The sequence below is a fragment of the Cyprinodon tularosa genome, unplaced genomic scaffold (genome assembly GCF_016077235.1).
Source record: "Cyprinodon tularosa strain WSP-4 unplaced genomic scaffold, ASM1607723v1 ctg304, whole genome shotgun sequence".
Classification (NCBI taxonomy): domain Eukaryota; kingdom Metazoa; phylum Chordata; class Actinopteri; order Cyprinodontiformes; family Cyprinodontidae; genus Cyprinodon; species Cyprinodon tularosa.
The window spans coordinates 561,477-586,342 of NW_024039013.1; the positions used below are offsets into that span (position 1 = coordinate 561,477).

At 37.9% G+C, this 24,866-nt stretch overlaps 2 protein-coding genes and 3 non-coding genes across 6 annotated transcripts; all 5 read left to right on the forward strand.

The window, feature by feature from the left end:
- The first annotated feature begins 587 nt into the window (after nt 1–587).
- hectd3 (HECT domain containing 3) lies at nt 588–17,743 on the forward strand. 2 transcript variants are annotated; one of them, XM_038291963.1, is made up of 20 exons: nt 588–681; nt 984–1,434; nt 4,591–4,844; nt 4,967–5,102; nt 5,265–5,386; nt 6,959–7,072; nt 7,249–7,331; nt 9,447–9,612; nt 9,718–9,799; nt 11,298–11,480; nt 11,557–11,609; nt 11,695–11,863; nt 11,957–12,070; nt 12,948–13,037; nt 13,314–13,520; nt 13,603–13,732; nt 15,223–15,297; nt 15,383–15,464; nt 15,548–15,619; nt 17,463–17,743. In XM_038291963.1, the coding sequence occupies exons 2-20, from the start codon at nt 1,081–1,083 to the stop codon at nt 17,545–17,547; spliced, it is 2,571 nt and encodes an 856-aa protein (XP_038147891.1). In that variant the 5' UTR covers nt 588–681; nt 984–1,080; the 3' UTR covers nt 17,548–17,743. The 2 variants fall into 2 exon arrangements, with proteins under 2 accessions (XP_038147891.1, XP_038147892.1); XM_038291964.1 differs by having other exon boundaries at nt 595–681; nt 987–1,434.
- A 2,414-nt stretch (nt 17,744–20,157) lies between these two features.
- Nucleotides 20,158–23,602, forward strand: rps8a (ribosomal protein S8a). Its single transcript, XM_038291973.1, has 6 exons — nt 20,158–20,212; nt 20,985–21,091; nt 21,312–21,411; nt 21,600–21,775; nt 23,057–23,186; nt 23,448–23,602. The coding sequence occupies exons 1-6, from the start codon at nt 20,209–20,211 to the stop codon at nt 23,555–23,557; spliced, it is 627 nt and encodes a 208-aa protein (XP_038147901.1). The 5' UTR covers nt 20,158–20,208; the 3' UTR covers nt 23,558–23,602.
- Nucleotides 21,133–21,241, forward strand: LOC119787915. Its single transcript, XR_005281394.1, has one exon. It is a non-coding gene; the product is annotated as a small nucleolar RNA SNORD46 (small nucleolar RNA).
- Nucleotides 21,446–21,514, forward strand: LOC119787913. Its single transcript, XR_005281392.1, has one exon. It is a non-coding gene; the product is annotated as a small nucleolar RNA SNORD38 (small nucleolar RNA).
- LOC119787914 lies at nt 22,896–22,964 on the forward strand. Its single transcript, XR_005281393.1, has one exon. It is a non-coding gene; the product is annotated as a small nucleolar RNA SNORD38 (small nucleolar RNA).
- Nucleotides 23,603–24,866: the final 1,264 nt, after the last annotated feature.

Genomic DNA, 24,866 nt, shown 5'->3' on the forward strand with positions numbered 1-24,866 from the left:
TTTTCTTCAACCCCATAATACCATCGGGCAATCAGCAATCGTGAATAAATAGAGATCAGTGCTTGAAGAGCGTTTTCTTCCACCTTTAAGACTGTCAATCATGATTCCACGCCCCTCTCATATGTAACCACGCCCCTTGCACAAATGCGGGGCTAAAAAGTGAAACAAAAAAATATTTGACAAAATACAAAGATTATAATTCCGAAAACATAAAAACTGAACTGAAAACAATTAGTCCTCAAATATAAAATATTGAAAAGGTAAAGATAAAAAGCATATTTTCTTCAAAATTATTCCAGAATCGAATCAGTATTTATTCTAAACTGTGAAAAAAACTTTGAATTTTTATTTTTATTTTGAATGGTTGTGTTTGTCAACTTTCATACAAAACATTCAGTTTTCAAATTTTAGTTTTTCAATTAAAATGTATTTCTTTTTATTTAAAAAAACTAATATTTTGGCCGCAATTTAGCACCATATACTAAAGCGTAAATTCCGTCATTTTCTGAAACCTGACATTTGTGCCAACTAAGTATATATATAAACGATAATTTTTTCATTTTATTTTGTAAAGCAAGTCGGACGGTAGCCCAGAAGGCTCAGTTTAGCCGATTTGCACTTCCGCGTTGTTAGAAATCAAGACGAACAGGCGAGTTTCGACACTTAAAATACTCTAAGCAGGTATGATTACTGTTTCTTGTTTTAACATGTATTTAAACACTGTAACGCATTTCTAACATTAGATAGTAACTAAGCAGTTATTCTAGTTTTGACTTTAATAGAGTGTCTCAGATATTACAGAACACATAGCATGCTAACATTAGCACAGTGACTTCTACATTTTGAAATGAGGCGATTAATTCACTGAGTGAGTGAACTTTACTCTTTGATAAGATCATGGATGACTTTTGACACCTTGTTCGCTTTAAAGCAGAATGATCAGCCTGCTGTTGCTCAGTGTTTTTCTGTGTTTTATTTGACAGCAGCATCCCAGCATCCAGGCTGGAAAACAAAGCAAGACGAAGGTGTAATGTCAGCTGAACTCCCCTCCCTGAGCTGCTGATCATCTGATCATCCATCATGTCTCTGGGAGACAACCCTCATCTCCTCCTGGGCAGGATCCGCTTCTTGAACAAGTGCATAGAGAGTTTTAGGAAGAGTGAACCAGTCCCAGAGAGTCTGTGTTATGTTCCCAAAGAGGTCTGCTACAAAATATGCAAGGATTCATCATCCAGCTCCTCTGCCTCTGCTGGAGCCTCTCCAGGAGGATCAACTGTGGGTAAAACCCTCCTGTCTATATTTGAAAGTCCTCATCAGGTCCCTCACTGTAAGAAGTCATGCAAGTACAGCATTGAGCCGAAGAAAGGGACCTGCATCAGGACCACAGGGGAGGAGTACTGCAACAGCCAGGGTCTCTGGGTCAAAATGAACAAGGTGAGCTCATCAATCAGTCATTCCTCCACCCTCATGCTGCTTTTCAAGTCGACCCATCTTCTCAAGAATAAAGTAATGGGCTCTGCTCCATGTATTTTTCTAGCTTTTTTTAATTGAATTTAAAATATTTTACCTCTTAGATAGAAATAATAAAGAATAGAACAACATACCATCCTCATCATATTCACATTTATTTTTCCCAGATTTATTTTTGCTCTTTAGAGCCATGTCTCCTAATTTACCCATGACATAAAGTAAAATAAAGTAGATCTCTATGTGTCTGTGTATATCTGCAAATATGAAGTACATTTGTTGCACATGTTGTTGTAGTTTACAATTGATAGTGCTACTTAATCTCGGGCTACGCTGTGCAGAAGCTCTGTTTGCACAGGTAGGTATTCCTTAGCTTTAGCATGCAAAATGTCGGCATGTTTTCTAATGTTTTTTTATTCAGTAAGGACAGTCATAGATTATGTAAAAAGCATTGAGCATTTAGCCCAATAGTCAGGTGGTTAAAAATGGGGGTAAAAAGGAAGATTATTCTTTAACATAGTGTGAAAATGGATTTACTCTTGTCTTGAGTCGCAGCACACTGTATATTTTGGGCCTGTTGTACAAATCCAAGTATTATACAGACTTTATATACTTGTCCAGCCTTATTGATCAGAAAATCTGCTTCATTACTTTAAAGTGTAGACTTAGCTAAAGCGTATTTTAAAATAACAAACTGTAACAGTAGCTTTGTTGTCTAAAGACTGGTGGTAAAAATGACTTAAAACCCTTTTTCTCAACCTGTGGCTAAAATATTATTGGTGATCTGTGTGTCCACAATTTAGTTTCAATCATTAATAAAGTAGAACAAGATAACTATCACTGTAATATTTTGCAGGTAGGGCAAAGTCCAACTGGCTGATATTACTGTGGAATGCAAGTTTCATATATATTAGCCATCAATTCTGGCACTCCACTTCTGTTTGCAGTCTGAGTATTGCATACACTACAATACTATAATGATGTTATTGTTGTATATTATTTTTTTTTTGTTCCTGCTTGTTATTCTTACCTATGACTTAAAAATACTTGCTTACATCTACACAGGTCCTCTCAAGCTCAGCTCCAGATATAAACAGCTATTTCTATGCAGGAGTGAATACTGTTGGCAAAAGTAGAGATTTTTAGAGAAGTAAAATTAGTGAAAACCTAATGAGAATATTTTTGAATAGTTTTCTTTCTGGAGATTAATTATTTTATTTACTTTTAAATAAGTTTTAGAATGCTTTTCTTATTTTTTTTTTTTTTTTTTGAAGAGCATCCCTCCAAGTATTTTTTTATACCTGCTGTATCAAACCAGTTTCTCTTGAAAATGAGATCTTGGAAATCATTTAGATTACTTGTACATATAGAAAATAAGCAGAATATTTTCCTTTTTTGTGGTATTTCATGGTTTGTTCATTTTTTCTGTAATTCATAATCAGATGTTGCTGGCACAGTCACTGTTAGTGAGGGGTGGATGAGGTATCATGAAGAATTAGTCTAGACTGTAGAATTAGACTAAATACTGACACCTGCTGGACGTTAAAAATCCCTACATGCAGCCTATCTGACAACTGATATGATGACTTAACATAATTTAAAGGGATAGTTCGGTATTTTTGACATGAATCTGTATGGCATCCCCATCACCAGTGTCATGCAATCACACTGACTTACCCCTGGCAGCGTCCTGTGAGCAGAGTTCTCGTCCAGTTTTGGTCAAGCCGAAAGTAGTCCGGCAGGTTTTTAGAACCAGCTAAATAAAACGTTTCTCTTCCCAAAACATTATGTGTTCAAAAGAGCGATATTTTTGCATCCCAAAAACATTGTAGTGGAAAAAGTCACACGTCGTTATCACTTGGTCCTATTTTCTCTCTGTTCGTATCAGTGCGCGCCGTCATTCAGACAGCGAGCTCAACAACAGCCAGATGCATGTCTCCCTCCGCCTAGCTCCTAGCTGGGCAGAGCGAGACATGCATCTGGCTGTTGTCAGGTTAGTAGGTCCTAGCTGTCTGAATGACGGCGCGCACTGATACGAACAGAGAGAAAATAGGACCAAGTGATAACGACGTGTGACTTTTTCCACTACAACGTTTTTGGGATGCAAAAATATCACTCTTTTGAACACATAATGTTTTGGGAAGAGAAACGTTTTATTTCGCTGGCTCTAGCAAACCTGCCGGACTACTTTCGGCTTGACCAAAGCTGGACGAGAACTCTGCTCACAGGACGCTGCCAGGGGTAAGTCAGTGTGATTGCATGACACTGGTGATGGGGATGCCATACAGATTCATGTCAAAAATACCGAACTATCCCTTTAAGTCATTGTATGTTATATTGTATTATTTCATATCATTTAAATGTAAAATATCTTTGATATTTTAGATGCAGTCATTAAATAATGTGAACATTTACAAGTGAATGTGAATGCTTGATGTTTTTTTAACACATTTTTGTAAAAAAAAAAAAGTAAGAAAAAAAAACTAAAAGCCAATCTGAAAAGAATTTAAATTCAGATAAATCAAGTGAAAACTGAGAGGAACAAGATGAAACAAGTAAATTAAAAGAAATACCAAATTTCTGATATAATATCAGAAAACTCCCACAAAGATTAAACCTTTATTATGGCCACAAGCTGCTTCATAACTCTTGATGAATTCAGTGATGAACCCAAAACGATAAGATTCTTTTGATTTGACAGACAGGCTTCCTTATAAACGATTTGTTGCTTGAGAGTTAGTGCGAAACGGCTCCTGTAACGGTCATGTGACTTTCTTTTAGCGATGCAAACACAGAGTTTTGCTCAATAAACTTGACCCATGCGCCAACGCATCAGTGTTGCTGCATCCATCACTAGTCACTGCACTTACTAAGCTGTCCTTTTTTAGCCCTACACTTTTCAATTCCAGCTAAAATGTCATTTTTAGACATAATTTACTGCCTTAAGTTAGATTAAAATGTTGGTCTTTTGATATTTTTTAAGTCAGTTTGTTTTTTCTTTGGGAATAATTGGAGAAATTACCTTTGTACAAACAATAGTTGCGCCTTTATTCTGTGTGATCTCACCAGTGGGTTGTTCAGACGGATGTTTGTGATGACCAAAGAATCTGCTTCTGTTCTCAGGAGCAGCTGGAGGAGCTCCGACCGGGACAGGAGCTGGAGGAAGGCTGGATCCTGGTGTGTAAGCACACCGAGGGAGGAGACAGGTTGGTTCCCGTGGAGTCACCGGAGACCATCAGCAGGCAGCAGCAGCTCTTTGGCTACGACCACAAACCCTGCCACAGGTGGGAGCAGGTGGTGGACGTGGAGAACGCGCTTTACATCGGCTCTAAACCCAAAATCGCAGAATGTGACTCTGTGGCCGTGCAGAAGCTAAGGTGAACAAGTTTGTTTGAAGTCACTGTTTACTCTTTATGAAGTCGCAACGCTGCAAATTTCAAACATTCAAAGTTAAAAACATTGAAAGTGAAGACGTTTACACCTTAAAAAAAACTTCCAGGCACGTTCCTCCAACCTGGACGTATGAGTGTGACGAAGACCTGGTGCACTACTTCTACGATCACATAGGAAAAGAAGACGAGAACCTGGGGAGCGTGAAGCAGTGCGTCACCAGCATCGACGTCTCTTCAAGTTCGGTGCGGGGCGTTTAACTCTTATTAACTGCTTTACTTATTCTTACAGCTCACAAATCTACCCTTCTCACGGGAACCAGATCTAACTAGAGCTTTGAGTTCTCCTGCTGAAAAATGATTGTGATCATGGTGCATGAATCAACCTAACCTGATGTTTAATGGCAGGAGGATCCCAGCGGTGGGGTGAACTGTCTAACCGATGGCGACACGGAAACCTACTGGGAGAGTGACGGCATGCAGGGGCAGCACTGGATCCGCCTGCACATGAAGAGAGGCACTGTGGTGAAGTAAGGACCTCTTTCTGTGTCTTCCTCATAAAAAATTGGCAAAAGTTACCCAGTAATAGAAAATAATGCTGTGGTGACATTACAGTCACCTGTCTCTCTTTCATCTGACATTTTCATACTGATTCATCTATTTCCTTGCCTTCACCTTTATACCTTTATACCTTCACCTTTATACCTTCTTCATTGATCTCATATGTGGACATTTGCTACTGGGAGATTCTTTTTAACCGACCTTGTTACTGGCGGCCTAATGTTTAGAGAGCAAAGCATTTAAGTCACAAGATCCCTCTGTCAGATTCCTAAACCTTCCCCATTTGCTGAAGATTTGCCCACTGCTCTCTAAGTTGGGTTAAACACAGAGGACAGGGCAAAATGAATTCCGTACCTTGTATTTTATTGGCCGAAAAGTGTTGCATTTCAGTGTCCTGTATCATATTAATATTGCATATTGATTAAGTAGAAGTATATTTTCTTTAAAGAGTACAAAGTAGCTAAAACTGCAAAATAAATGTAAGGTATCAGAGCAGTGTGCTTTTAATAAATGAAATTATAGAATTAAAAGTTTCATTTATACACCTACAACTGGCCCTGATCTTGGAGATTTCATTTTGGTTCATTTTCTAGCTGTTATTAAGTTGAATCCGGCTCAGATTAATGTTTCATCACTTTAAGAAGATAAGCGGTTGTTTCCAAAAATGTATGCATTTTGTTTCTTTTAAAACAGCCTCTCAGACTCTATCCGAATACCTCAAATTGTAGCTCCTACCTCATGTTTCTAGTCCTATCCCTTCACCTTCCATAAGGTCAACCGTAAGAACGCTGTCCAGGGAAGGAGAGGAGTTGTGGGCTGCTATGCTGAATCCAGACCGCCTTTAGCCTTATGGCTGTCATTACCTAATTGACTCACACATGAATGATTCTGGTCAAATTGAGGCAACAAGTTTCTGGAGAGGAGCTAAAAAAACAAAAGCTATAAAATAATATAGTGAACAAATGCAGCTCTTTTAAAGAAAAAAAAACATACAAAGGTGAGGAAATTGGCATGTGTCGTGTATGGTACATGTCACAAAATAATCCAGTAAACTCAATGAGGGGGGATACGGTTATACATCCTGTCACATAAATGCTTACTGTGATGCCACTAGGAAGCATCCTGCTTCCTGGTCTTAGCTCCTTTTTAACTACCAGCACTGTTAGGATAGCAGTTATTATGGATCCATGGAAGCACTTACACTGTGGCTTAAGTGACCTTAACAATTTTTGGTATTTGGCTTGAGTTTGACTCTCTTGCTGTTCCCAAATGTTTAACTTAAACCCAGCATTTTCCCAAAACCTCCTGCAGTCTTTTGCATTTGAACCTTTGTAGTCTGCTTTCATGTCAGTAGTTTTGCTTGTCCCAACTGCTTTCCGTAAAGAAAAACTGCATGAGCACTATTTACTCAAAAGCCATTTACCTATATAATTTACATGCAAAACAGATTTGCATTTTAAAGAGACGTCATTATGACGGTACATTTTAGAAAACAAACAAGTTGTCAGTGTTTATAACGGGCTTGTTTTTTTTTCCTATAGTAAGCTGATATTGACAGTGGACTCAACAGATGACAACTACATGCCAAAGAGAGTGACAGTCTATGGAGGAGAAGGAGACAACCTGAAGAAGCTGAGTGATGTCACCATAGACGAGTGAGCTTTTAGCCAATACAGTTTACCCACCTGCATAGAATGGTATCATATCACCTGAATTGTTTTTGGTTTGTGAAGATTCATGGACAACTTCCTAATAATTACTGCCCTTACACCATAATAATACCAGCAAATCCCTGCTCTATGTGCAATATAGCTTGATTTTTATCTTGCAGCAATCTGATCGGAGAGGTGTGTGTTCTGGAGGATATGACTTCTCATCTTCCTGTTATAGAAGTACGAATCGAAGAATGTAGAGGTCAGTTTATGTTTATTTATAATTCCATTATTTATGAAAATAAACCAGGTTTAATATTTGGTTTGGATATCTTCTTCAGTGATAGCACGAGAAAAAAGGATTTTGTTTGGTCAGTGTTGCAGCTTTATTGCCGCTAGCTGATGCTAAAGACTAGTTGAATCATGGAAGCCTAACCTGGAACCAATTTTGTGATTATAGATTTGTTTTTACAAAGGAGAATTGTGTAAGAAGGCACATCGTCACATGCTACAAGATAAAAGTTTGACATCAAAGAAGAAATATTCAAATGAGTTATCATAGAAAGACAGACAATGTCTTTGTGACTTAGAAACAGCAGTTGGACTCGACGGGTATAGAAGATTTATCGTAACTTTAATCAGCAATGTGATCTTTAGTGTAATATAAAGTTTACTGCAAGACCAGGCTGCAAAATATGATAATGGTAGTTTATTATATTCAGAAAATATATATACCGGTAAATGTATAAACTTATTCAAGGATTGTGAATCACAGCAAGATCTGTGAGATATTAGTGTCCAAGTAAACCTTTCTGCAACCAAATCCCCACTACTGTTTTGTTCTCTAGGCTTATGAAGTAAACGTCGATGCATTCTATGAATAATTTGTTGTAAAATGTGAAAGTGATTCAGACTTAACAGATAAGTTTAAAAATAAACTGGTTGTATATGAATAGTTTAACAATAGTAATAATAAGAAATGTAACCTTAACCATGTAACCTTTTTTATAAGTTTTTATTATTATTCTCATAAGAAATATGCCATAATTAGGGGGCAGTGTTGGCCTAGTGGATTAGAGCAGTGCGCTTGTGCTCTGAGAAGGTTCCAAGTACCCTGTTTGATCCCCACAGATCTCCACTCTTGGGCGCCCCATACAATGGCAGCCCCCTGCTCCCCAAGGGAATGGGTCAAAATGCAGAGAACGAATTTCCCCCTTTGTGGGACAATAAAGAGATTTACATATTTACATGCCTAATCCATCCAAATACTCTGTATTTTAGTAGGGTGGCATTTTCCTTAGACAATTTCTGGTATTTCTAATGGTGGTGAAGCTCATCTAAGACATGGGACTGATTACTGAACATTTGCTAGTAGTTTTTACTCACATGAGGAACCTAAATCAGTTTATGCCTATGGCAAGAGTAAAGCAGATGGAATTGCAGCAACTGCCCCCCCCCCTCCAATGCTAAATGACTGAGTAAAGAATGGTGTCATCTACATAAAGTTGCAATTTTTCTTTAGAGTCTTCAATATTGATGCAGTTAATAAAGCAAAAAATAATCTCGGCTTAAAATGAACCTTAAGCACTTATTTATCTTCAGAACATATGCTGTTCTATCTCTAGGATAACTCCTAACCTGACTCCGCCAGATGGATTTGCTCCGCATATCCATCTGGAAACCTTCCGTTGAAGTCATTTTGGGAAGGGGCGAAAATACTGGTTAGCTGATTGGCCAATGTTGGTGATAGACGGGCCAAATAAACCAATCAGATCAACGAAGCATATGACGTACTAACAGAGCGACGACGAAAACACAACCACAAGCCATGCTACTCTTGCCGAAACCAGTCGGGAGAAGAGCAAAAACATCTTTTCCTCTGAGAAAAGCCTCCAGAGCAGTGTTTTGCTCTTCTTTCAGCGAAGAAATACAGTGTAATTCCAATAAAACTTGCTCAATAGCCACGCTAACGCTAGTTTCATCGGCTGAAGCCACCATGTTCCTTATACTGAACTGTCGCGCTTCTTGTTGCGTCACACCTCAACCCACCTCAAAGCCAACGCTGATTGGACGTTTGTTTGGTAAACGGGTCCAAATTTTCTTTAACGGAGAGTCTCCAGACTGATTTGCGAGTGAAACCTTGAAAGCTCGCGAGATCAGGATGGTCTCACGAGGCTAGATAACTCCTGCATTTGGGGCTAAAATCTTTGTAATAATCCAAAATCAGTTAAGAAATGATAAGGGTGGTTTTCAGAATATATAAAAATGTTTGAAAATGATGTCATTTACAAAATAGTTTTAACTTTTACAAGAGATGAGATTAAATATCTGTTCTGCATAACTTAACTAAAACTTTCAATCTTTCTGGCCTTCTCAGATGAGGGGATAGATGTCCGAATACGAGGTTTAAAGATCAAGTCGTCGTGTGAAAGGGATCTTGGTCTGAACGCAGATGTTTTTCATTCCTCCAATCTGGTGCGTTATCCCCGATTGCAGGGCACGCCGCCCGATAACCTGTACCGCAGGGCGTTGGTGATCCAGAGGTAAGCATTTGTTTTGGCTGGTCAGAACTGTATTCTTGATGAAGGTTTTCTGACACTCCATGGTGCCTTTACTGTCTCTTGAGTTTCACATTTGATCTGTTGCAGGTTCATCACTCTCCTGGACAGTGTGCTGCCACACCTGGTGCCAGCGTGGGACTACAGTCTGGGAACCTTTAACCAGATCAAAGTGAGTCGGGGCACAACTTTTATGTGCTCCAGATTGTGAGCAACTAAAAGGTTGGGATTAGAGGATCCTATGTTAACAAACATAGGATAGACAGAATGTCCAATTAGCTAGGTCAGACAATGTTCTTTTACATATTCAAGCTGATGAGTTTGTTTTCTTCTGGTGCTTCATAATAAAAATATTAAGAATATGGATGAGATTATTGATTAAAAAAAACATACTAAAAGTATAATAGAGATGGTGATTTATTTAGAATACAGAACCTGCAACAGATCAAAACTAAAAGCATCATGTACGAAGGAGCTTCTGCTATCATAGTGGAAAAGTTGCTGCATCTCACTTAAAGCAACATGATCAATATTATGTATCTGCTTTCTTTACCTGAGTGATAAGTATCTGCTATCTGAAACAAGAAGCCATCTGAAACAAACAAAATTAAAACGCTGAAAATTAAAATAGCTTCTTGCTCTGTAAAAGGAACAGCAGTGGCTCATTTAGCTGACTCAACCTCAACTTACCACTGAGGAATAAATCACAGATCTGATTTCTCTTTTTATAAGAAGCAAATATCACATAATTTCACCATTTTCAGTTATGATTGATAATGTTTTGCTTTCGTAGCAGTAGTAGTCTGAGCTTGATTTTTGGCCTTATTTCTGTTTCTAATCATTTTAGCCCAAAGGCTTCTCAGCCTTTCCTTTCCTCTGCACTAAGAACTCCCATTTATTCAAAGAATCTCCACAGACTTTTTTTTTTTACCTGGTAAATTAATTAAATTAAATTAAAAAAGCTTATTGAAGGATCTTCCCTTTGCACAGTTCCTACTCACCCTGGAAAATTATGGAAACTGATAAATAATTTCCAGGTCTTGGGAAGGTATGGAAAAATGGGATATAATATCAGAAGTTATTAGTGTTTCTAGGCTTCCATTCCTGTTATATTGTGTAAATGTTAAACGAAATCTTTTGCATCAAGATAATTAAAACCCTAATCACTTAATAGTGCACTATGCATGTTTATGGAGCTGTGGCATTAATGCTTCGCTTTAGTGTAGAAATAAGTTTGAAACAAAAAGGAATGTTAGATCCTCTAAATAGAATTCTGCATCCCGTAAAAGTTTAAAAAGCAATCCACTGGACTTTGTTTCCAAGTTTGAAGATGTTTTGCTTCCCCTCCAGGAAGTTTTCTCAATTCAAAATGTCTGGATTTGCATTGAGTTTGAGGCTTCATATAATGGACCAAAAACAAGGCCTTGTATTGCTTGGAAACATGCAAATTGAAACTGACGAGCGGGTCGTTTGGTTCCATTGTTAGCCTGTAATATCTGAAACCTGTCTATGATTGTGAAAGGTTGCACTTACAGTATAGAGAGTAAAACGAAAATTAGAAATTAAGAAATTAGAAATTAAGGGTTTGGTACAACTATCTCTGTTTTTGAAAAAAAAAAAAAGGAAAATGAAAATGATTGTATTTCTTTGTGTCCTTTGGCGCCCTGTAGAGCATAAAGCAGTTCTTGCTGCTGTCCAAACGGCGCTCTGCTCTCATCATTCAGTGCCTGAGGGACTCAGAGACCAGCAAGCCGAACTTCATGCCTCGCCTCTACATCAACAGACGTCTGGCTATGGAGCACAGAGACAACCCGTCTTTGGACCCCAGCTGCAAGAACGCTGTGTTCAGTCAGGTTGGTCTTTAGTCTCAGTGGTTCAGCTGAGTCAGATCTTACTACTGTGCTCTAATCTTTATCTCTGCTCCTGAAGGTGTATGAAGGTCTCAAGCCATCTGACAAACATGAAAAGACTTTAGATTATAGGTACATCTTCCTAGCTTCGTCCTAATAAACTCGGTTCGGTTGGTTAATGAACCAAGATTTACCCGAATTTTCTATTTTTGATCAGATGGCCGGCTCGCTATGACCAGTGGTGGGAATGCAAGTTCATCGCAGAGGGAATCATTGACCAAGGAGGAGGATTTCGCGACAGCCTGGCAGACATGTCGGAGGAGCTCTGCCCCAGCTCGGCTGAGTGTCCCATGCCTTTGCCGTTCTTCACCCGGACCCCCAATCAGGTAGCAGGTCGTACCTCATCAGCTCTTTTAAAGATTGCATCAAGCTTCAACGAGCTTCACTTTTCTGAAGCCGTCATTATTGCTGTCTGTCAGGGAGACTTTGAGGCCAGAGATTACTATGTCCCGAATCCGTCCTGTAAGGACTTCCATAAATACGAGTGGATCGGCCAGCTGATGGGAGCTGCTCTCAGAGGAAAAGACTTCTTGGTGAGTAACACCTACTCCTGTATACCTGCAGGATGTCTGCTTTATAAAGAAACAAGAAGCCTTATCTGTTCAGGCTGATTTTTACTTCGAAACCAGGTCATCTGTGTGTGTGTCGCAGTGAATGCAAATGTGCCGCCGCTCCTGCCGCAGACACTGCTGCACCTCTCCAAAATTGTAGGTGACCTCAGACAGGATGCCTCTGATTGGTCAAATCTACATCCACTCTGCGCTATGAGTTCTCCTGACCGGCTTGTTTTTTTTTTTTTTTTGCATGACCGCCATTGCGGAAAACAACTTGTTAAGATGGACCAGTTTGAAGACTGAGGTGCGCGAAAAACTCTGGGACCCTTTTTCCACCTGGATCCCCGCACTTTTTTGCCCATATGTCCCCCCCACTTCCTCACCTCCTCGGCCGTATCTAGACCCATATCTAGTTCGCGATTGTCCCTCTTGCGTTGTGGCGTGGAATAACATAGCGCACACCATGCTTCAAAATTGGGCATAAATCAAAAATATCTGTGACCAGCTCTCTGCGACACACTGCTGCGGGGGTAAAACCAGCCCTTTAGAGTTATAAGCCATTAATATCTTACATCATTACATCTTTACATCCATTTCTTCTATTTATATCAATCCAGATTAGTTAATCCCAGAGACTGAAGCTAAGAGAGAGCTTTAGGGAGGCCAAGACTAAATCTGAATTTCCAGTAAGAATAACCAAACTGATATAGAAACAAAGTGGTGTCAAAAGGGAAAAATATTTAAATTGCAATGAAATACAACAAAGTCTGTGGTGTAAATGTAACTATAATAAGAGAGACAGTCCAAGAGGGGATGTTCGTTTTGTTTTTTATCCATCATTGTATTCATCCCACAGGTGTTGGCTCTGCCAGGCCTGGTCTGGAAGCAGCTAACAGGGGAGGCAGTGAGCTGGAGCAAAGACTTCCCAGCAGTGGACTCAGTGCTGGTGAGGACATTTAAATCATTTCTTTACTTCCACAGAAACATCAAAGATTTAATCACCTGGAGGAGACTCTTAATGGGGCTTTATTACAGCAGGATGGTCTCTGGATTTAGCTAACAATTATGGCCAGTATATATTATATTTTTTTATATTATTATTATTTGTTTAATTGACTGGTATAGTCTCTTGTTCTTCCCGTGTAAATCTTACACATCATTTCAGAAAAGATGTGTTAGTCTCTAGTGGCTTCCCATAAATTTTCCTCCAACCTATGATCAGGTAAACCTGCTAGAAGCCATGGAGAACATGGACAAGGAGACGTTCGAGTTCAGGTTTGGGGAAGAGCTGTTCTACACAACCCCGCTGACAGACGGTCAGATGATGGACCTCATCCCAGGTGGCAGCAATGTGCCAGTTCGGTATGAGGACCGGAAAGAGTTCATCCGACTGGTGCAGAAAGCTCGGCTGGAAGAGAGCAAACAGCAGGTTAGAGATCAATTCCCGTAGGTTTATTATTCTTTACAGTTTTTATTGTTAGATCATCTGATATTCTTTGATTTTGTTGTAGATCACAGCCATGCAGACAGGGCTGCTGAAGGTGGTTCCCCAGGCCGTACTGGACCTCCTTACATGGCAGGAGGTGGAAAAGAAAGTGTGTGGAGACCCAGAGATCACTCTGGAGGCTCTGAAACGACTTAGTAAGTTTTACCCTTCGATGGAGCTAAATCGGCCCATATAGAGAGAGGCCGAAAAGTTTGGAAAACATTCCAGATTTTATTGAACTGGATCCAGAACTAAGGAGCTTAGATACTAGATGCTGGATCCTTTTGTACTGGTCCTGGTTATGTTCTAACCTTTAAATTCTACAAGCAAAAGCAATTATCCTGCAGGGCTGTTGAATGCATTATGGCTGATACAGTTATTTATATTGATGGTCTGTGGTAACAGAGATTTTAAGCTCACTGTCATCAGCATAGATAATTATTTCATATTATATAATATCAGTTATTGACAGGGTGTTGATCATAAACAAGTCTCCTATGAAACAGCTTTTGCTGGCCCAGATTAACAGTCGCTAAGTGACTGTTAATCTGTTAACTGCCTGATCAACCTAATGGTTGACCATTTGTTCAACAAAAATGGAGGTTGGAGGTTGACAAGGCAGTTAAAGGGTTAACACAAAAATAACTTTGGACTCATTTTCAGTAAATGTAAAATGTGATTTAAAAGAAAAAAGTGAATACAACCTAAGCAGTTTCTTCTTATGAAATCCATTTACCAGTCAGACTCTGGCTCAGTTTTGGCAATGTTACCTTTTAATGTGACAACCCTTAACTATTTATCGTCCAAGTTATGGTGGTTAAACCCTACCACTCAAATGTGGTCTGCAAGGTCCACCTCTGCCTTAAAGCCGAACGTAACTGCCTCATAGAATACCACCAGTGATGTAATGTTGTCTCCTGCGTGAGATATGTTATCTACTGCCAATAAAATAAAAAAAAGCTAATAAGTCAAAATGTTGATAAGCTAAGTAACAAAAGTTAAAAAGCTTGTTTAAAAAATAAAAATTGTTTAAAAAGTTAATAAGCTCATTTAATAAGTTAAAAAAAAAAAAAGTCCCTGTATCAGCATGTAACAAATATGTGCTTCTTTCTTTCTATATGTTTTTCTCACTAATTTCTTTTAAAGGGCTGGATTTTTATTTTATTTTTTACAATATTGGGAAAACAGTTTTTGGTAATTATTATGATCTTGATTTTTCCAATGAGAATATACTTTTTGTGTTACAAAAGTAATAAGTCTTATGTCCTTAAATAACACTCTTGAGCTGAAATCTTGGATTTTAAAAATATTTCACTCTTTGCCCTATAAAGGGTTAACAATATGATTAATGGAAGATGAGGAGAAACAATTAGACTGACTTCCTGTATTGGCACCAAGAAATAGTATCAATATCTTAGAAAGCAAGAAAATTTATAAAAGGGTAAAAACCTGCAAAGATCAGCGGAGTTATACTGGTGAAACCCATTTTCCACATTTCATTGCCATTTTATGACTAACCAGGTTATTTGTTGAGGAGCTTAAATAGTCTTAGCTCTTTAAGATACTACAAAAATGTAATGTGGGATAAAGTTAAAATCCATCCAAACACTACTAACATAATGATGATGTTTTTATTATCTACCAGCACGTTATGAAGACCTGGAGCAAAGTGATGTCAGAGTGCAGTACTTATGGGAGGCACTGTCAAACTTCACCAATGGTTTGTTCTTTGTCACATTTTAGAATGCTCTCAATATAAATCTGTGAAGACGATTCCTTTAAACTTGTTATTTTTGAACTTTCAGAGGATCGCAGCAGGTTTCTGAGGTTTGTGACGGGTAGAAGTCGGCTCCCTGCACCGATTTATGTCTTCCCTGACAAACAAGTGTAAGCACAAGTATTATACTTTAAGAGTTTTTTACTATGGATAGTGAAATACCAAAATTATTCCAACTTGTTAACTTAACCAGGTCAGACACAGCGGACTCGCTTCCACAGTCGTCCACGTGTTCTAGCACTCTGTATCTACCCAACTATCCAAGGTATGGCCAAGTTAAGTGTCTTGGATGTAGTAGTTTTGAAAAGGGGTATCCTCCGAAAAAAGCTGTTATGTTTTTTTATCAGTGATATTCAAAACAAGAATATGATCATAAAGATGCTCCTCTGTCATATAGTTTTTGTAGTCAGAAACCTACTGGAATAATTTAGCTTTTTATTTAACTATCTTCTTTCAGAATGATTAGTTGTTGTGTGTCTATGTTGTGTACAAATTTTGTTATTTCTTAAAGAAATATTTAATTTAAATATTAATTCCTTTTTTTTTTTTTTTACCAAAAAAGTATATTTTTGGGGGGATCAGATAATAACATTTTGTTGAAACTAATGAAAAATGTTTAAAAGGTTGTTGCTTTATTCACACTGTCATTCTGTTCTATTACAAGTTAAGCCAGAGCTCCTAGAAACCACTATTAGACGCTGCTTTACAGTCACAGGTCACAGACCTTTAGTGTAATTTAAACTTCCAATCCTTGGAAGAAATTAAAGGGGTCTTTAGGATAAACATCAGTACAAATAGTAATAAAAACCCATCAGACAACATCAAATCAATGCTTCCCAAGTACATTTTACATTTATCTGAATAATTTCCTGATTGGCTGTCACTTTTTATTCTGTTGTTTGTTATGCGGCAGAATGAACTGCCTGCTTATATTTGTAGCCACAAATCAAAAGCTTTTGAAGGTTTAATTGTCAGACAAAAGAAAATTCAAGTATTTTTATGGGATTCTGAATGAGGCATTCAATATTGTAAGACGGCTCTACTGCCAGGAGTATTGGGGCTTTGCACATAGCTCATGGAGTTATGAAGTAAAGGACGACCTCCAACGTCCCTTAAGATCACGACTAGATTAAAATTGAAGAGAGTTGGTGAAATCTTGCTATGGAATCAATAAAGTGGATACAGATTAGGCAACTAAAACAATCTAGTTTAGGTTAGAAGTTTCTTATTCTGCCAGAATTATACCAAAACCTTTTTGATTGCTGTATAAAAAATAAATTTACTATGAAGTTGTCTGTAAATGGACAAAATATAAAAAGTGTCTCATTTCAGATTTTTGCGTGTGACGCTAGATGGAAAATTTTACTGGAAATCCCATGTACATGGGAGTTACATTAGAAAGACATTATGTAAAAATACCACAATCCTTCATAAAGTAAAAAGTTTTTATAATTGATAGCTTTAAGGCTTTTATATTGCACAATAATGCTGCCTTATTTTATTTATTGCTCAGATGTTTGGGGAAACACATACACAACTACTATTCAACCTTTGATATCTACAAACAAAAATGAAATATTAATTATTAAAACTTAAAGAAGTGAACATACAACTCAACTATTTATAAAATCTAAATTATTAAACTTATCTGTGTGGTTGGAGTCAAACTGTTGAATGCCATGCTCCTAAATATAAAGAACTCTTCTGTTCATCAATTAAAAAAAAACTGTTTAAATTGATAACAATTAAATCTTATACGCTGCTATAAAATGTGTAACAACAAAATAAATGTAACTTTGATTTTTTTTTTTTTTTTTGTCAAAACATGACCTGCCTGTGTGGTTTGAAGTTATATTGTAAATTGTGCATCAGACCATCTTTAATATTTTATATATTTGGAGAAAGGTTCTCATATTATAAGCTTTTCTTCTTTGCGTCCTTTCAGTCATGTAAACAACATACAATGTGAAACTATTCATGAAACAATGTTAAAAAAAGCAAATGACAGGACTGTAATAAAAATGAAATGAAAAAGCAAGCAGTAAATGCACATACTTGACTTGAAGAAAGTGATCTAATAGTGAATCTGTCCCTGCTCTCCTTTTTAGTGCCAAGGTGTGTGAAGAAAAGCTGCGCTATGCTGCGTACAACTGTGTGGCCATCGACACCGACATGAGCCCCTGGGAAGAGTGACCTTTGCTGCTGCACTGATTGCTGCTTACTACAGTCCCTCCTTAACAAAACGTGTTCATATTCACACATGTACAACTGCCAGTTAACAATAGCTGTGTATAATAAAGAACCTGTAGGGACACATGAATATAACTCATTAAGAGTTCATATAGAAATTATCATTTAAATAAATACAGTTCTTTGACAATGTCTTAAATCATCTCTCATGTCTTTACAATCATATCCAAGCACTCAGATTTTGTTAAGATATTATGTTTTGGAAGATTCTGATACCTTTTTCCAGAAAAAGATAACAGAAACATTAGTTTTTTGGGAGAGATTGTACCATTGCGAAGCAAAGGTCGGCACATTGGATTGTGGGAGCGATATCTCAGGCATACACTGCCGGGTGTAGTGCCGTGCCACTCCATAAGCTGCCTGTCGCCATCTTTGGCTGCCATAACAGGGAATCCATCTGTGAAGCAGCCTCAGGGTCAGTGCAGACCACTTTCGCTAGGTTCTATCAGGTGAAAGTGACCACACCTCATTCTCTACTGGACGGAAAGTGTTTTTTCTTTTCTCACGGCATTCCTCTGGACTTTGTAGGCATATGTCACAGTGCTTGAAGCCCTGCCTCTGGCGGTCAGTAGAGACGAAATAGAACATGAGTATGTAACTACGGTTCTATAAATCCCAGATGACCACCAGAGCATTTGGACCCTCAGTATCACTGTTTATGCGAGAAGATCGAGGGACTGATCTCCCTGTGTCATGTGGTTATATAGACTTATGTTGATCACCAGTAGGTTACAGGTGAGTTTGTTGATACTAATTCTCAACATGTGCAGGGTGATCACTCAGTGCTTAAGGCACAGCCTCTAGAGGTCATCCAGGATTTATATAAGCGTAGTTACAGTGAGGAAAATAAGTATTTCAGCATGCACCTACAATGACAATTTCAGACCCCTCCATGATTTCTAAGTGGGAGAACTTGCAAAACAGCAGGGTGTTCAAATACTCATTTTCCTCACTGTACATATGTAACTCATTTTAGATTTTTGTTTAGATATTACCTTTATTTTTTTTAGCTGTGTATTCTCCAGCATTTTATTTAAATTACACTGTCACAAGTACAGTGCTCCCCTTGGGGGGCAGTGGGCTGCCATTTGTAGGAGTGGGTTTTGAACTCACAACATCAGGATTCAAAGCTACATGCCCTAGCATCCAGTCCACCACTCTCCCTAAATGTTTCCCACAATAGAATTACATTACAAGTACAGTAAATATGTCTGTGTGTCTATATTGGGCCATAAGCTTAGAAATTAATATTCGAGTTGAGGGTTTTTAAAACAAACTTTAAAAAAAAAACTCCTATAGAAGAAAATCACCACATTTTATGAAACATTTTGTTTCACCTGTCATGGGAAAAACTATTCATCCTAGTTAAATAAACAGAGATCGATGGATTTCACTCAGTCGGCACATTTATTAATATCTTTGCAAAGAGAGAACAGTTATCATACCTACAGCCCTTAAGGCACAACATTCTGCTCTGTTCTGATCTGGCAAGGGTTCGTCCCCCCTTACTTACAACAACGGAAAGCAATCAGAGTCATAACAAATTACACACACTTTGGTAACAGTAACATGTTATGAATAAACCTTGAGAAAGAACCTGATTTGTTATGGGAAGAAGCTATGTCTGGTCTACAAACACCAGCCTGGAGAGAAATGAGTGACCTTGAGAGAGAAGCAGACTGAGTGAAAACTTTTATAGTGAGTAAATATGATAAATTAATATAAAATAGAAGAAAGATACAAATTTTCAGACAACACACCTCATTTCAAAACTTCAAAAATACAAATGAACTGCTGTGCAGCTGATTAAAAATAGTAACAATTTCCAAGAGCATATGTTTACCCATAATAATATGTTATGTTTTATTTAAAAGTTGAGGTAATAATTGTGTCTCTAAACAACTTTCTTAAGTTGGACTCACAGAAAATTAATCTTAAATGTGGTAGTCAGCAATACCAGCACAGTCTACTGACAACATTTACTTAATCAGAAAATAACAAGTGCTTTGCTTTTAAATAAAACTATAAAACAATTATTTTAACCGAACCCTTAGTGACTATTCTTTATAGTCCACATATGTCACCAGAATATAATTTGATATTTTCTGTGACATTAGACAAATTTGGGGTATATATTTTGCTGTACCTATTTCTCGTGTTTTCCTCTGCCCATCTATTTTATTGATGTAATCCTGTGCACTGAGATGGAGGAAAATTAGCTTTTTATGTCAAGTGAAAGAATTTCACTTCACTTCGTTCAGTTTTCTGGCCACAAGCACCATATTACTTAGAACCTGCAACCCTTCTCCTCTATACTACTGACCTGTAAATGATTATGTCGTAGTAACTAGTAAATAAAGTTTTTTGGAATTACTAGGCTACGAGGACAACTACATATGTTGTGTAGCCCACTTACAAATAGTTTCATCATAATTTACAACAGTGGGAAGCCGTTTACATCTAATCATTTGAAATAAATTGGGGTTTTTAAGTCACGTTTGTTGCGTGGGATTTGGGACGTAGTACGTAAGTTCTCGCGAGTTTCCGAAGCTTCAAACTTACCCATGAGCCTTTGCGATCCCTCTTTCTAGCCGGCGCCTGAGAATGGGTACGTGTTTTCGTGTGAAGCTCGGAGACTGAATCCTTGTCCATCTCATATTTTAACGAAGGAATATCATCTCAATGGTTCGACATGTGGTAGCTTAATGCCTTTCAAACTTATCTAGCTCAAACTTATATTCTTAAAAACTGCAGATTGTGTTTTATGTTGAAATTATCAGTAGCTGTGTGTAATGTTCAAAGATGGCTGCTCGCGTTACCCGTGTTTAGCTAGGTGCTGCAGCTGAAATGAGGCATTAAATTATTTGCAGAACTGATAAGAATACATTGTTTGGAAATATAGTGAGTATAAATGGTTTTGGCTTGTGGAAGCTTCTTTTGAGAAGGATTTTAAACGTGTGGTAGCTAATGTGCGGTGTGGACTGTTAGCTTAAGCTAGCGTGCTGCTAGGAATTATCATGCTGCTTTTGATACATTAAGTTGAGATACATGCACATTTCCTATTAAAGGGTTTCTGTGGATGTATTGTATTGATACTTTTAGGAATTTTAGGTTTTATGGTGGCTCATAGTGGCTATTGGGTGTTCCAGCTTTTAGAAGTCCAGAAATTACCTCGTGTTTAAGAGTCGATCTGATAGTGATTCTTTTTAATCTTCTCTGTAATTGCTTGAGTGTTGTGATGAAACTCTATTAAGCGGATTCCGAATTGGAATGTGGACAAACCTTACCTTGGAGAACTGAACACTCAAGCAAACTGGTGTTTAAAGTGAATATAAGGAGAGAACCTCTGGTATGACCACTTCCGTTATTCTTCCCTATAGGTATCTCAAGGGACAACTGGCACAAACGCCGCAAGACTGGCGGTAAACGCAAGCCCTACCATAAGAAGAGGAAGTATGAGCTTGGACGTCCACCTGCAAACACAAAGGTGAGTGAACAGCCTGGCTGGTGTTTTGATAAATGTAAATTAACGTGGGTGATGAAAACTTGACCTTAGGTAGGCTCTTTTTTGTGCCGTTTTGGTACAAAGCCTTGAGCCTATCAATGGTAGGACTTGTCATAGTTACACTGACACGTTGAAATGTAACAAGCTAGTACTTCTGTTTTACCTCAAATTACTGTTTACAACGAAAATTTTTTTTTTGTAGCTTGGACCTCGCCGTATCCACACAGTGAGGGTCCGTGGTGGGAACAAGAAGTACCGTGCTCTGAGGCTAGATGTTGGAAACTTCTCATGGGGCTCTGAGGGTGAGCATTTAAGTTTGGGCCTTTAATGATCTTGTTTCCATGATGATAACTTTGTCAGTTCTGCTACTGAGTGTAAGTGGAGAAACCAAAGACTCTGAGGAAAAATCTACCGTAAAACTAAACTATTACGTTTTTCAGGTTTTTTGTTTTTTTCCTCTTTCTAACTTTACTTTACCTTGTGTGTTCAGGCTGCACACGCAAGACCAGGATCATCGACGTGGTCTACAATGCCTCCAACAATGAGCTGGTCAGAACCAAGACCCTGGTGAAGAACTGCATCGTCCTTGTTGACAGTCTTCCCTTCAGGCAGTGGTATGAGGCACACTATGCCACTCCTCTGGGACGCAAGAAGGGAGCCAAGCTGGTAAGTTCGACGTGCATCTGCAGTAAAAGATGTAGTTTAATATCATTTATGTAACTTTATACTTCAATCATAGATGTTTAGTGCCATAATTTTTGAAAATGCAGTGTTCAAAAGTAATAAATAATCAGATAGCCAAAGGTTCATTAAGGATTTTATCAAATTAAACCTTTTTTTTTATAATATCACAATTTATTTATTTTTTCTAGGTGCATGTTTTGGAGCAGGAATGTCAAACTGGTTCCAGAAAGGGCTGTGTGGCCTCAGCTTTTCTTTCCAACCAAGCAATAGCACCCCAGACTCCAGTCATCTCAAGTCCAACCTTGGCGCGATGCTGTGATGAGATGAATGGAGTCTGGTTGGAAACAAACCTGCAGCCACACGGCCCTTTCTGGAACCAGTTTGAAACCCTATTTTTTTGAGTCTTTATAGTCCAGTTAACAATTAATCAAGTTCTAAGTTAGTGGACGATTGTCTCGATAATCAATTATGATTAATTATTAATCTGCCCTACATTGTATTACTAAGTTTAGATAAACAAAATGGGGATTGGAGTTTCTACACTTGCTCTTATTCCATCTATATTTTGTAAACCAGATGATGATACTGTCTTACATTCTTAGAAAATCCTCTATCTGCTTAATATTGCCATTTATTGGTCAATATATGGGTCTGTTTTCATACCCATTGAGTTGTTATATATATATATATATATCTGCAATATAAATTATGACTTGACCAAACCTTGTCTGACATTACAAAATTGGTGATTAAAATGTATGATTGGAACTGATATTGTAATGGGTCAGAAATCAGAGCTACAATAACGCCAGAATTCTGACATTTTCCAGACACAGTTTACCAAATGGTCAGTCAGCATAAGCCATATAATGTGCATATTTTATGATTAAAAGAACTGCTGGGAAAATCAAAGTATTGAAGTGATAAATTAGTTGGAAATGCTTTGTTCTGTTTTAAGGTCTGTTAGGATGTTTAGAAGTGAATAATCAAATTTGTTTAATATTGCCTTTTAAAGCCTCAGATATTAACTGCTTGATATGGATAATATGAAATATAATTTGACAGCATCGTAACAGAAATACCCTCTGATTTGGTGCAAGTCTTTCCATGATGATAACTTTGACCAGTTCTGCTACTGAATGAAAGTGGTGACATCAGAGTCCCTGAGAAAGACTTGCTAGCTTAGCCAAAAAAGCTAAATGTTTAGTTGTATAGAGCATAGTAATTTTTTATGTTAATGAGTGGTTTTAATTTCTGTGGCAGACTCCTGAAGAGGAGGAGATCCTGAACAAGAAGAGGTCCAAAAAGACCCAAAAGAAGTACGATGAGCGTAAAAAGACAGCCAAGATCAGCACTCTCCTGGAAGAGCAGTTCCTGCAGGGAAAACTGCTTGGTAAGTCAGAAATATGGTGCCTGTGTGATGTTTCATGTAAGTTGACTTTTCTGATCTGTGAATAATTGATTTTACATTACTTTTTTTTTTTTACTGTTACAGCTTTCACGTTGTGTGTTTTGTGGCAGGACATTTAAAATCAAATTATGCTTGTGTGGAATTTGATATTTTAAAGATATGATTGAAGATATTTAACATTTTAAGGATTTAAGCGTTATGGAAGCTCTTCTCTAAGGTTGTTTCTCCGCGTTTTCTCCACAGCTTGCATTGCCTCCAGACCGGGCCAGTGTGGCAGAGCAGACGGCTATGTCCTAGAGGGCAAGGAGCTGGAGTTCTACCTGAGGAAGATCAAGGCCAAGAAAGGCAAATAGATGTACAGCTGTTTGATACACCAATAAAAAGTCAAATGTCCCACACCTGATCGTTTCCTCTTTTTTTTTTTATGACAAAGATTATAGGGGACATGATTGAAAATATTGTCTTGTCTTTTTGGCCTTACTTTTCTTAATGAACATTGAGCTCCCAACTAAAGTGGGGAAGAACTGTGAATATTGAAATTATCTAGTACAGATTAGAATGCAATTTGTTTTCCGTAATTGTATTCATAAGCTCGTGATGCTGTTCAAGTTAATGGTGAAGTTCGGAAAAATCAAATTCACCTGTGAATTTTTTTTTTTTTTTGCAAAACTTAACAATTGATAAACATACCTTCCTAAAAATGGATCATCCAGCTGCTGTTGCCTCTAGAGAAATGTCAGTTTTTCTTGACTTTGACTGCATAACGCCTTTGCTGTTGACACAATATCTGCTGAGCCTCTACAGCTAAAGCAGGAGTACATTAGTAGTTTGAGTACATCAAACTACTGATGTCCAACTGATGTTGGCAATAAGAAGTTTGAACAAAGGATACTATTGATAGTTGCTAGAATTCTTAGGTCGTTGGCTAGTTTTGCGTTTCTCACCTGGTCAGGCTCATTGTGGCTCCAGTGACTTGTTTAGTAGTCTGTTGAGCATTCAGTGGGAAAACTTGCCTTCAAATAAAATCTTGAAATAAAACTCCTTAACTAAAAGCTAGCTGGTTCGAGCTGTAATGTTACCAAAATCTTTGAGGACACGAGTAAAAACTGCATTTTTAAGTTAAGTTTTGAAGTGATCTTGGCGTGTCTGTTTTTAGGTATTTGAGGTAAAGCTGGCTTGCTGATCTTTGAGAACGATTTAGAAAACTCGTTTAGATCAAGTGGCTTGGTTTTAGAGCCAAGCGTTTTTTTGTCAGGTTAGATTTGAGGCCAAAAATATATTTTTGTGGAAATTATGGTAAATGTCACCAACTGTACTGACTGGTTTTTGTGAGGAAAAGTGTCTAGAAAAAAGGATTTTTTTTTTTTTGCAAATGGACTGGCAGTAGATACTGCCGTACAGTTTAGAAGCTGGAAAGAGATTTGAATTGATGTGATCTTCCCCAATTAGGTTATTTGTGTGTGTGTATAGATATGACATTAAAGAGGATGCATCCTGCCTTGACTCAGTGCATTGTGACCCTCAGCTACCTGCAAGCTGATATCAGGCTGCTCTCATGTACACTTAAGGTTTTTGTATTTCAATGGGCTCTTAATTTCAATGATGCTTCTTTCCATTCTGGGTGTGTGGCTGAAAAATTTGCAGCATCTCTGATTCCATCAT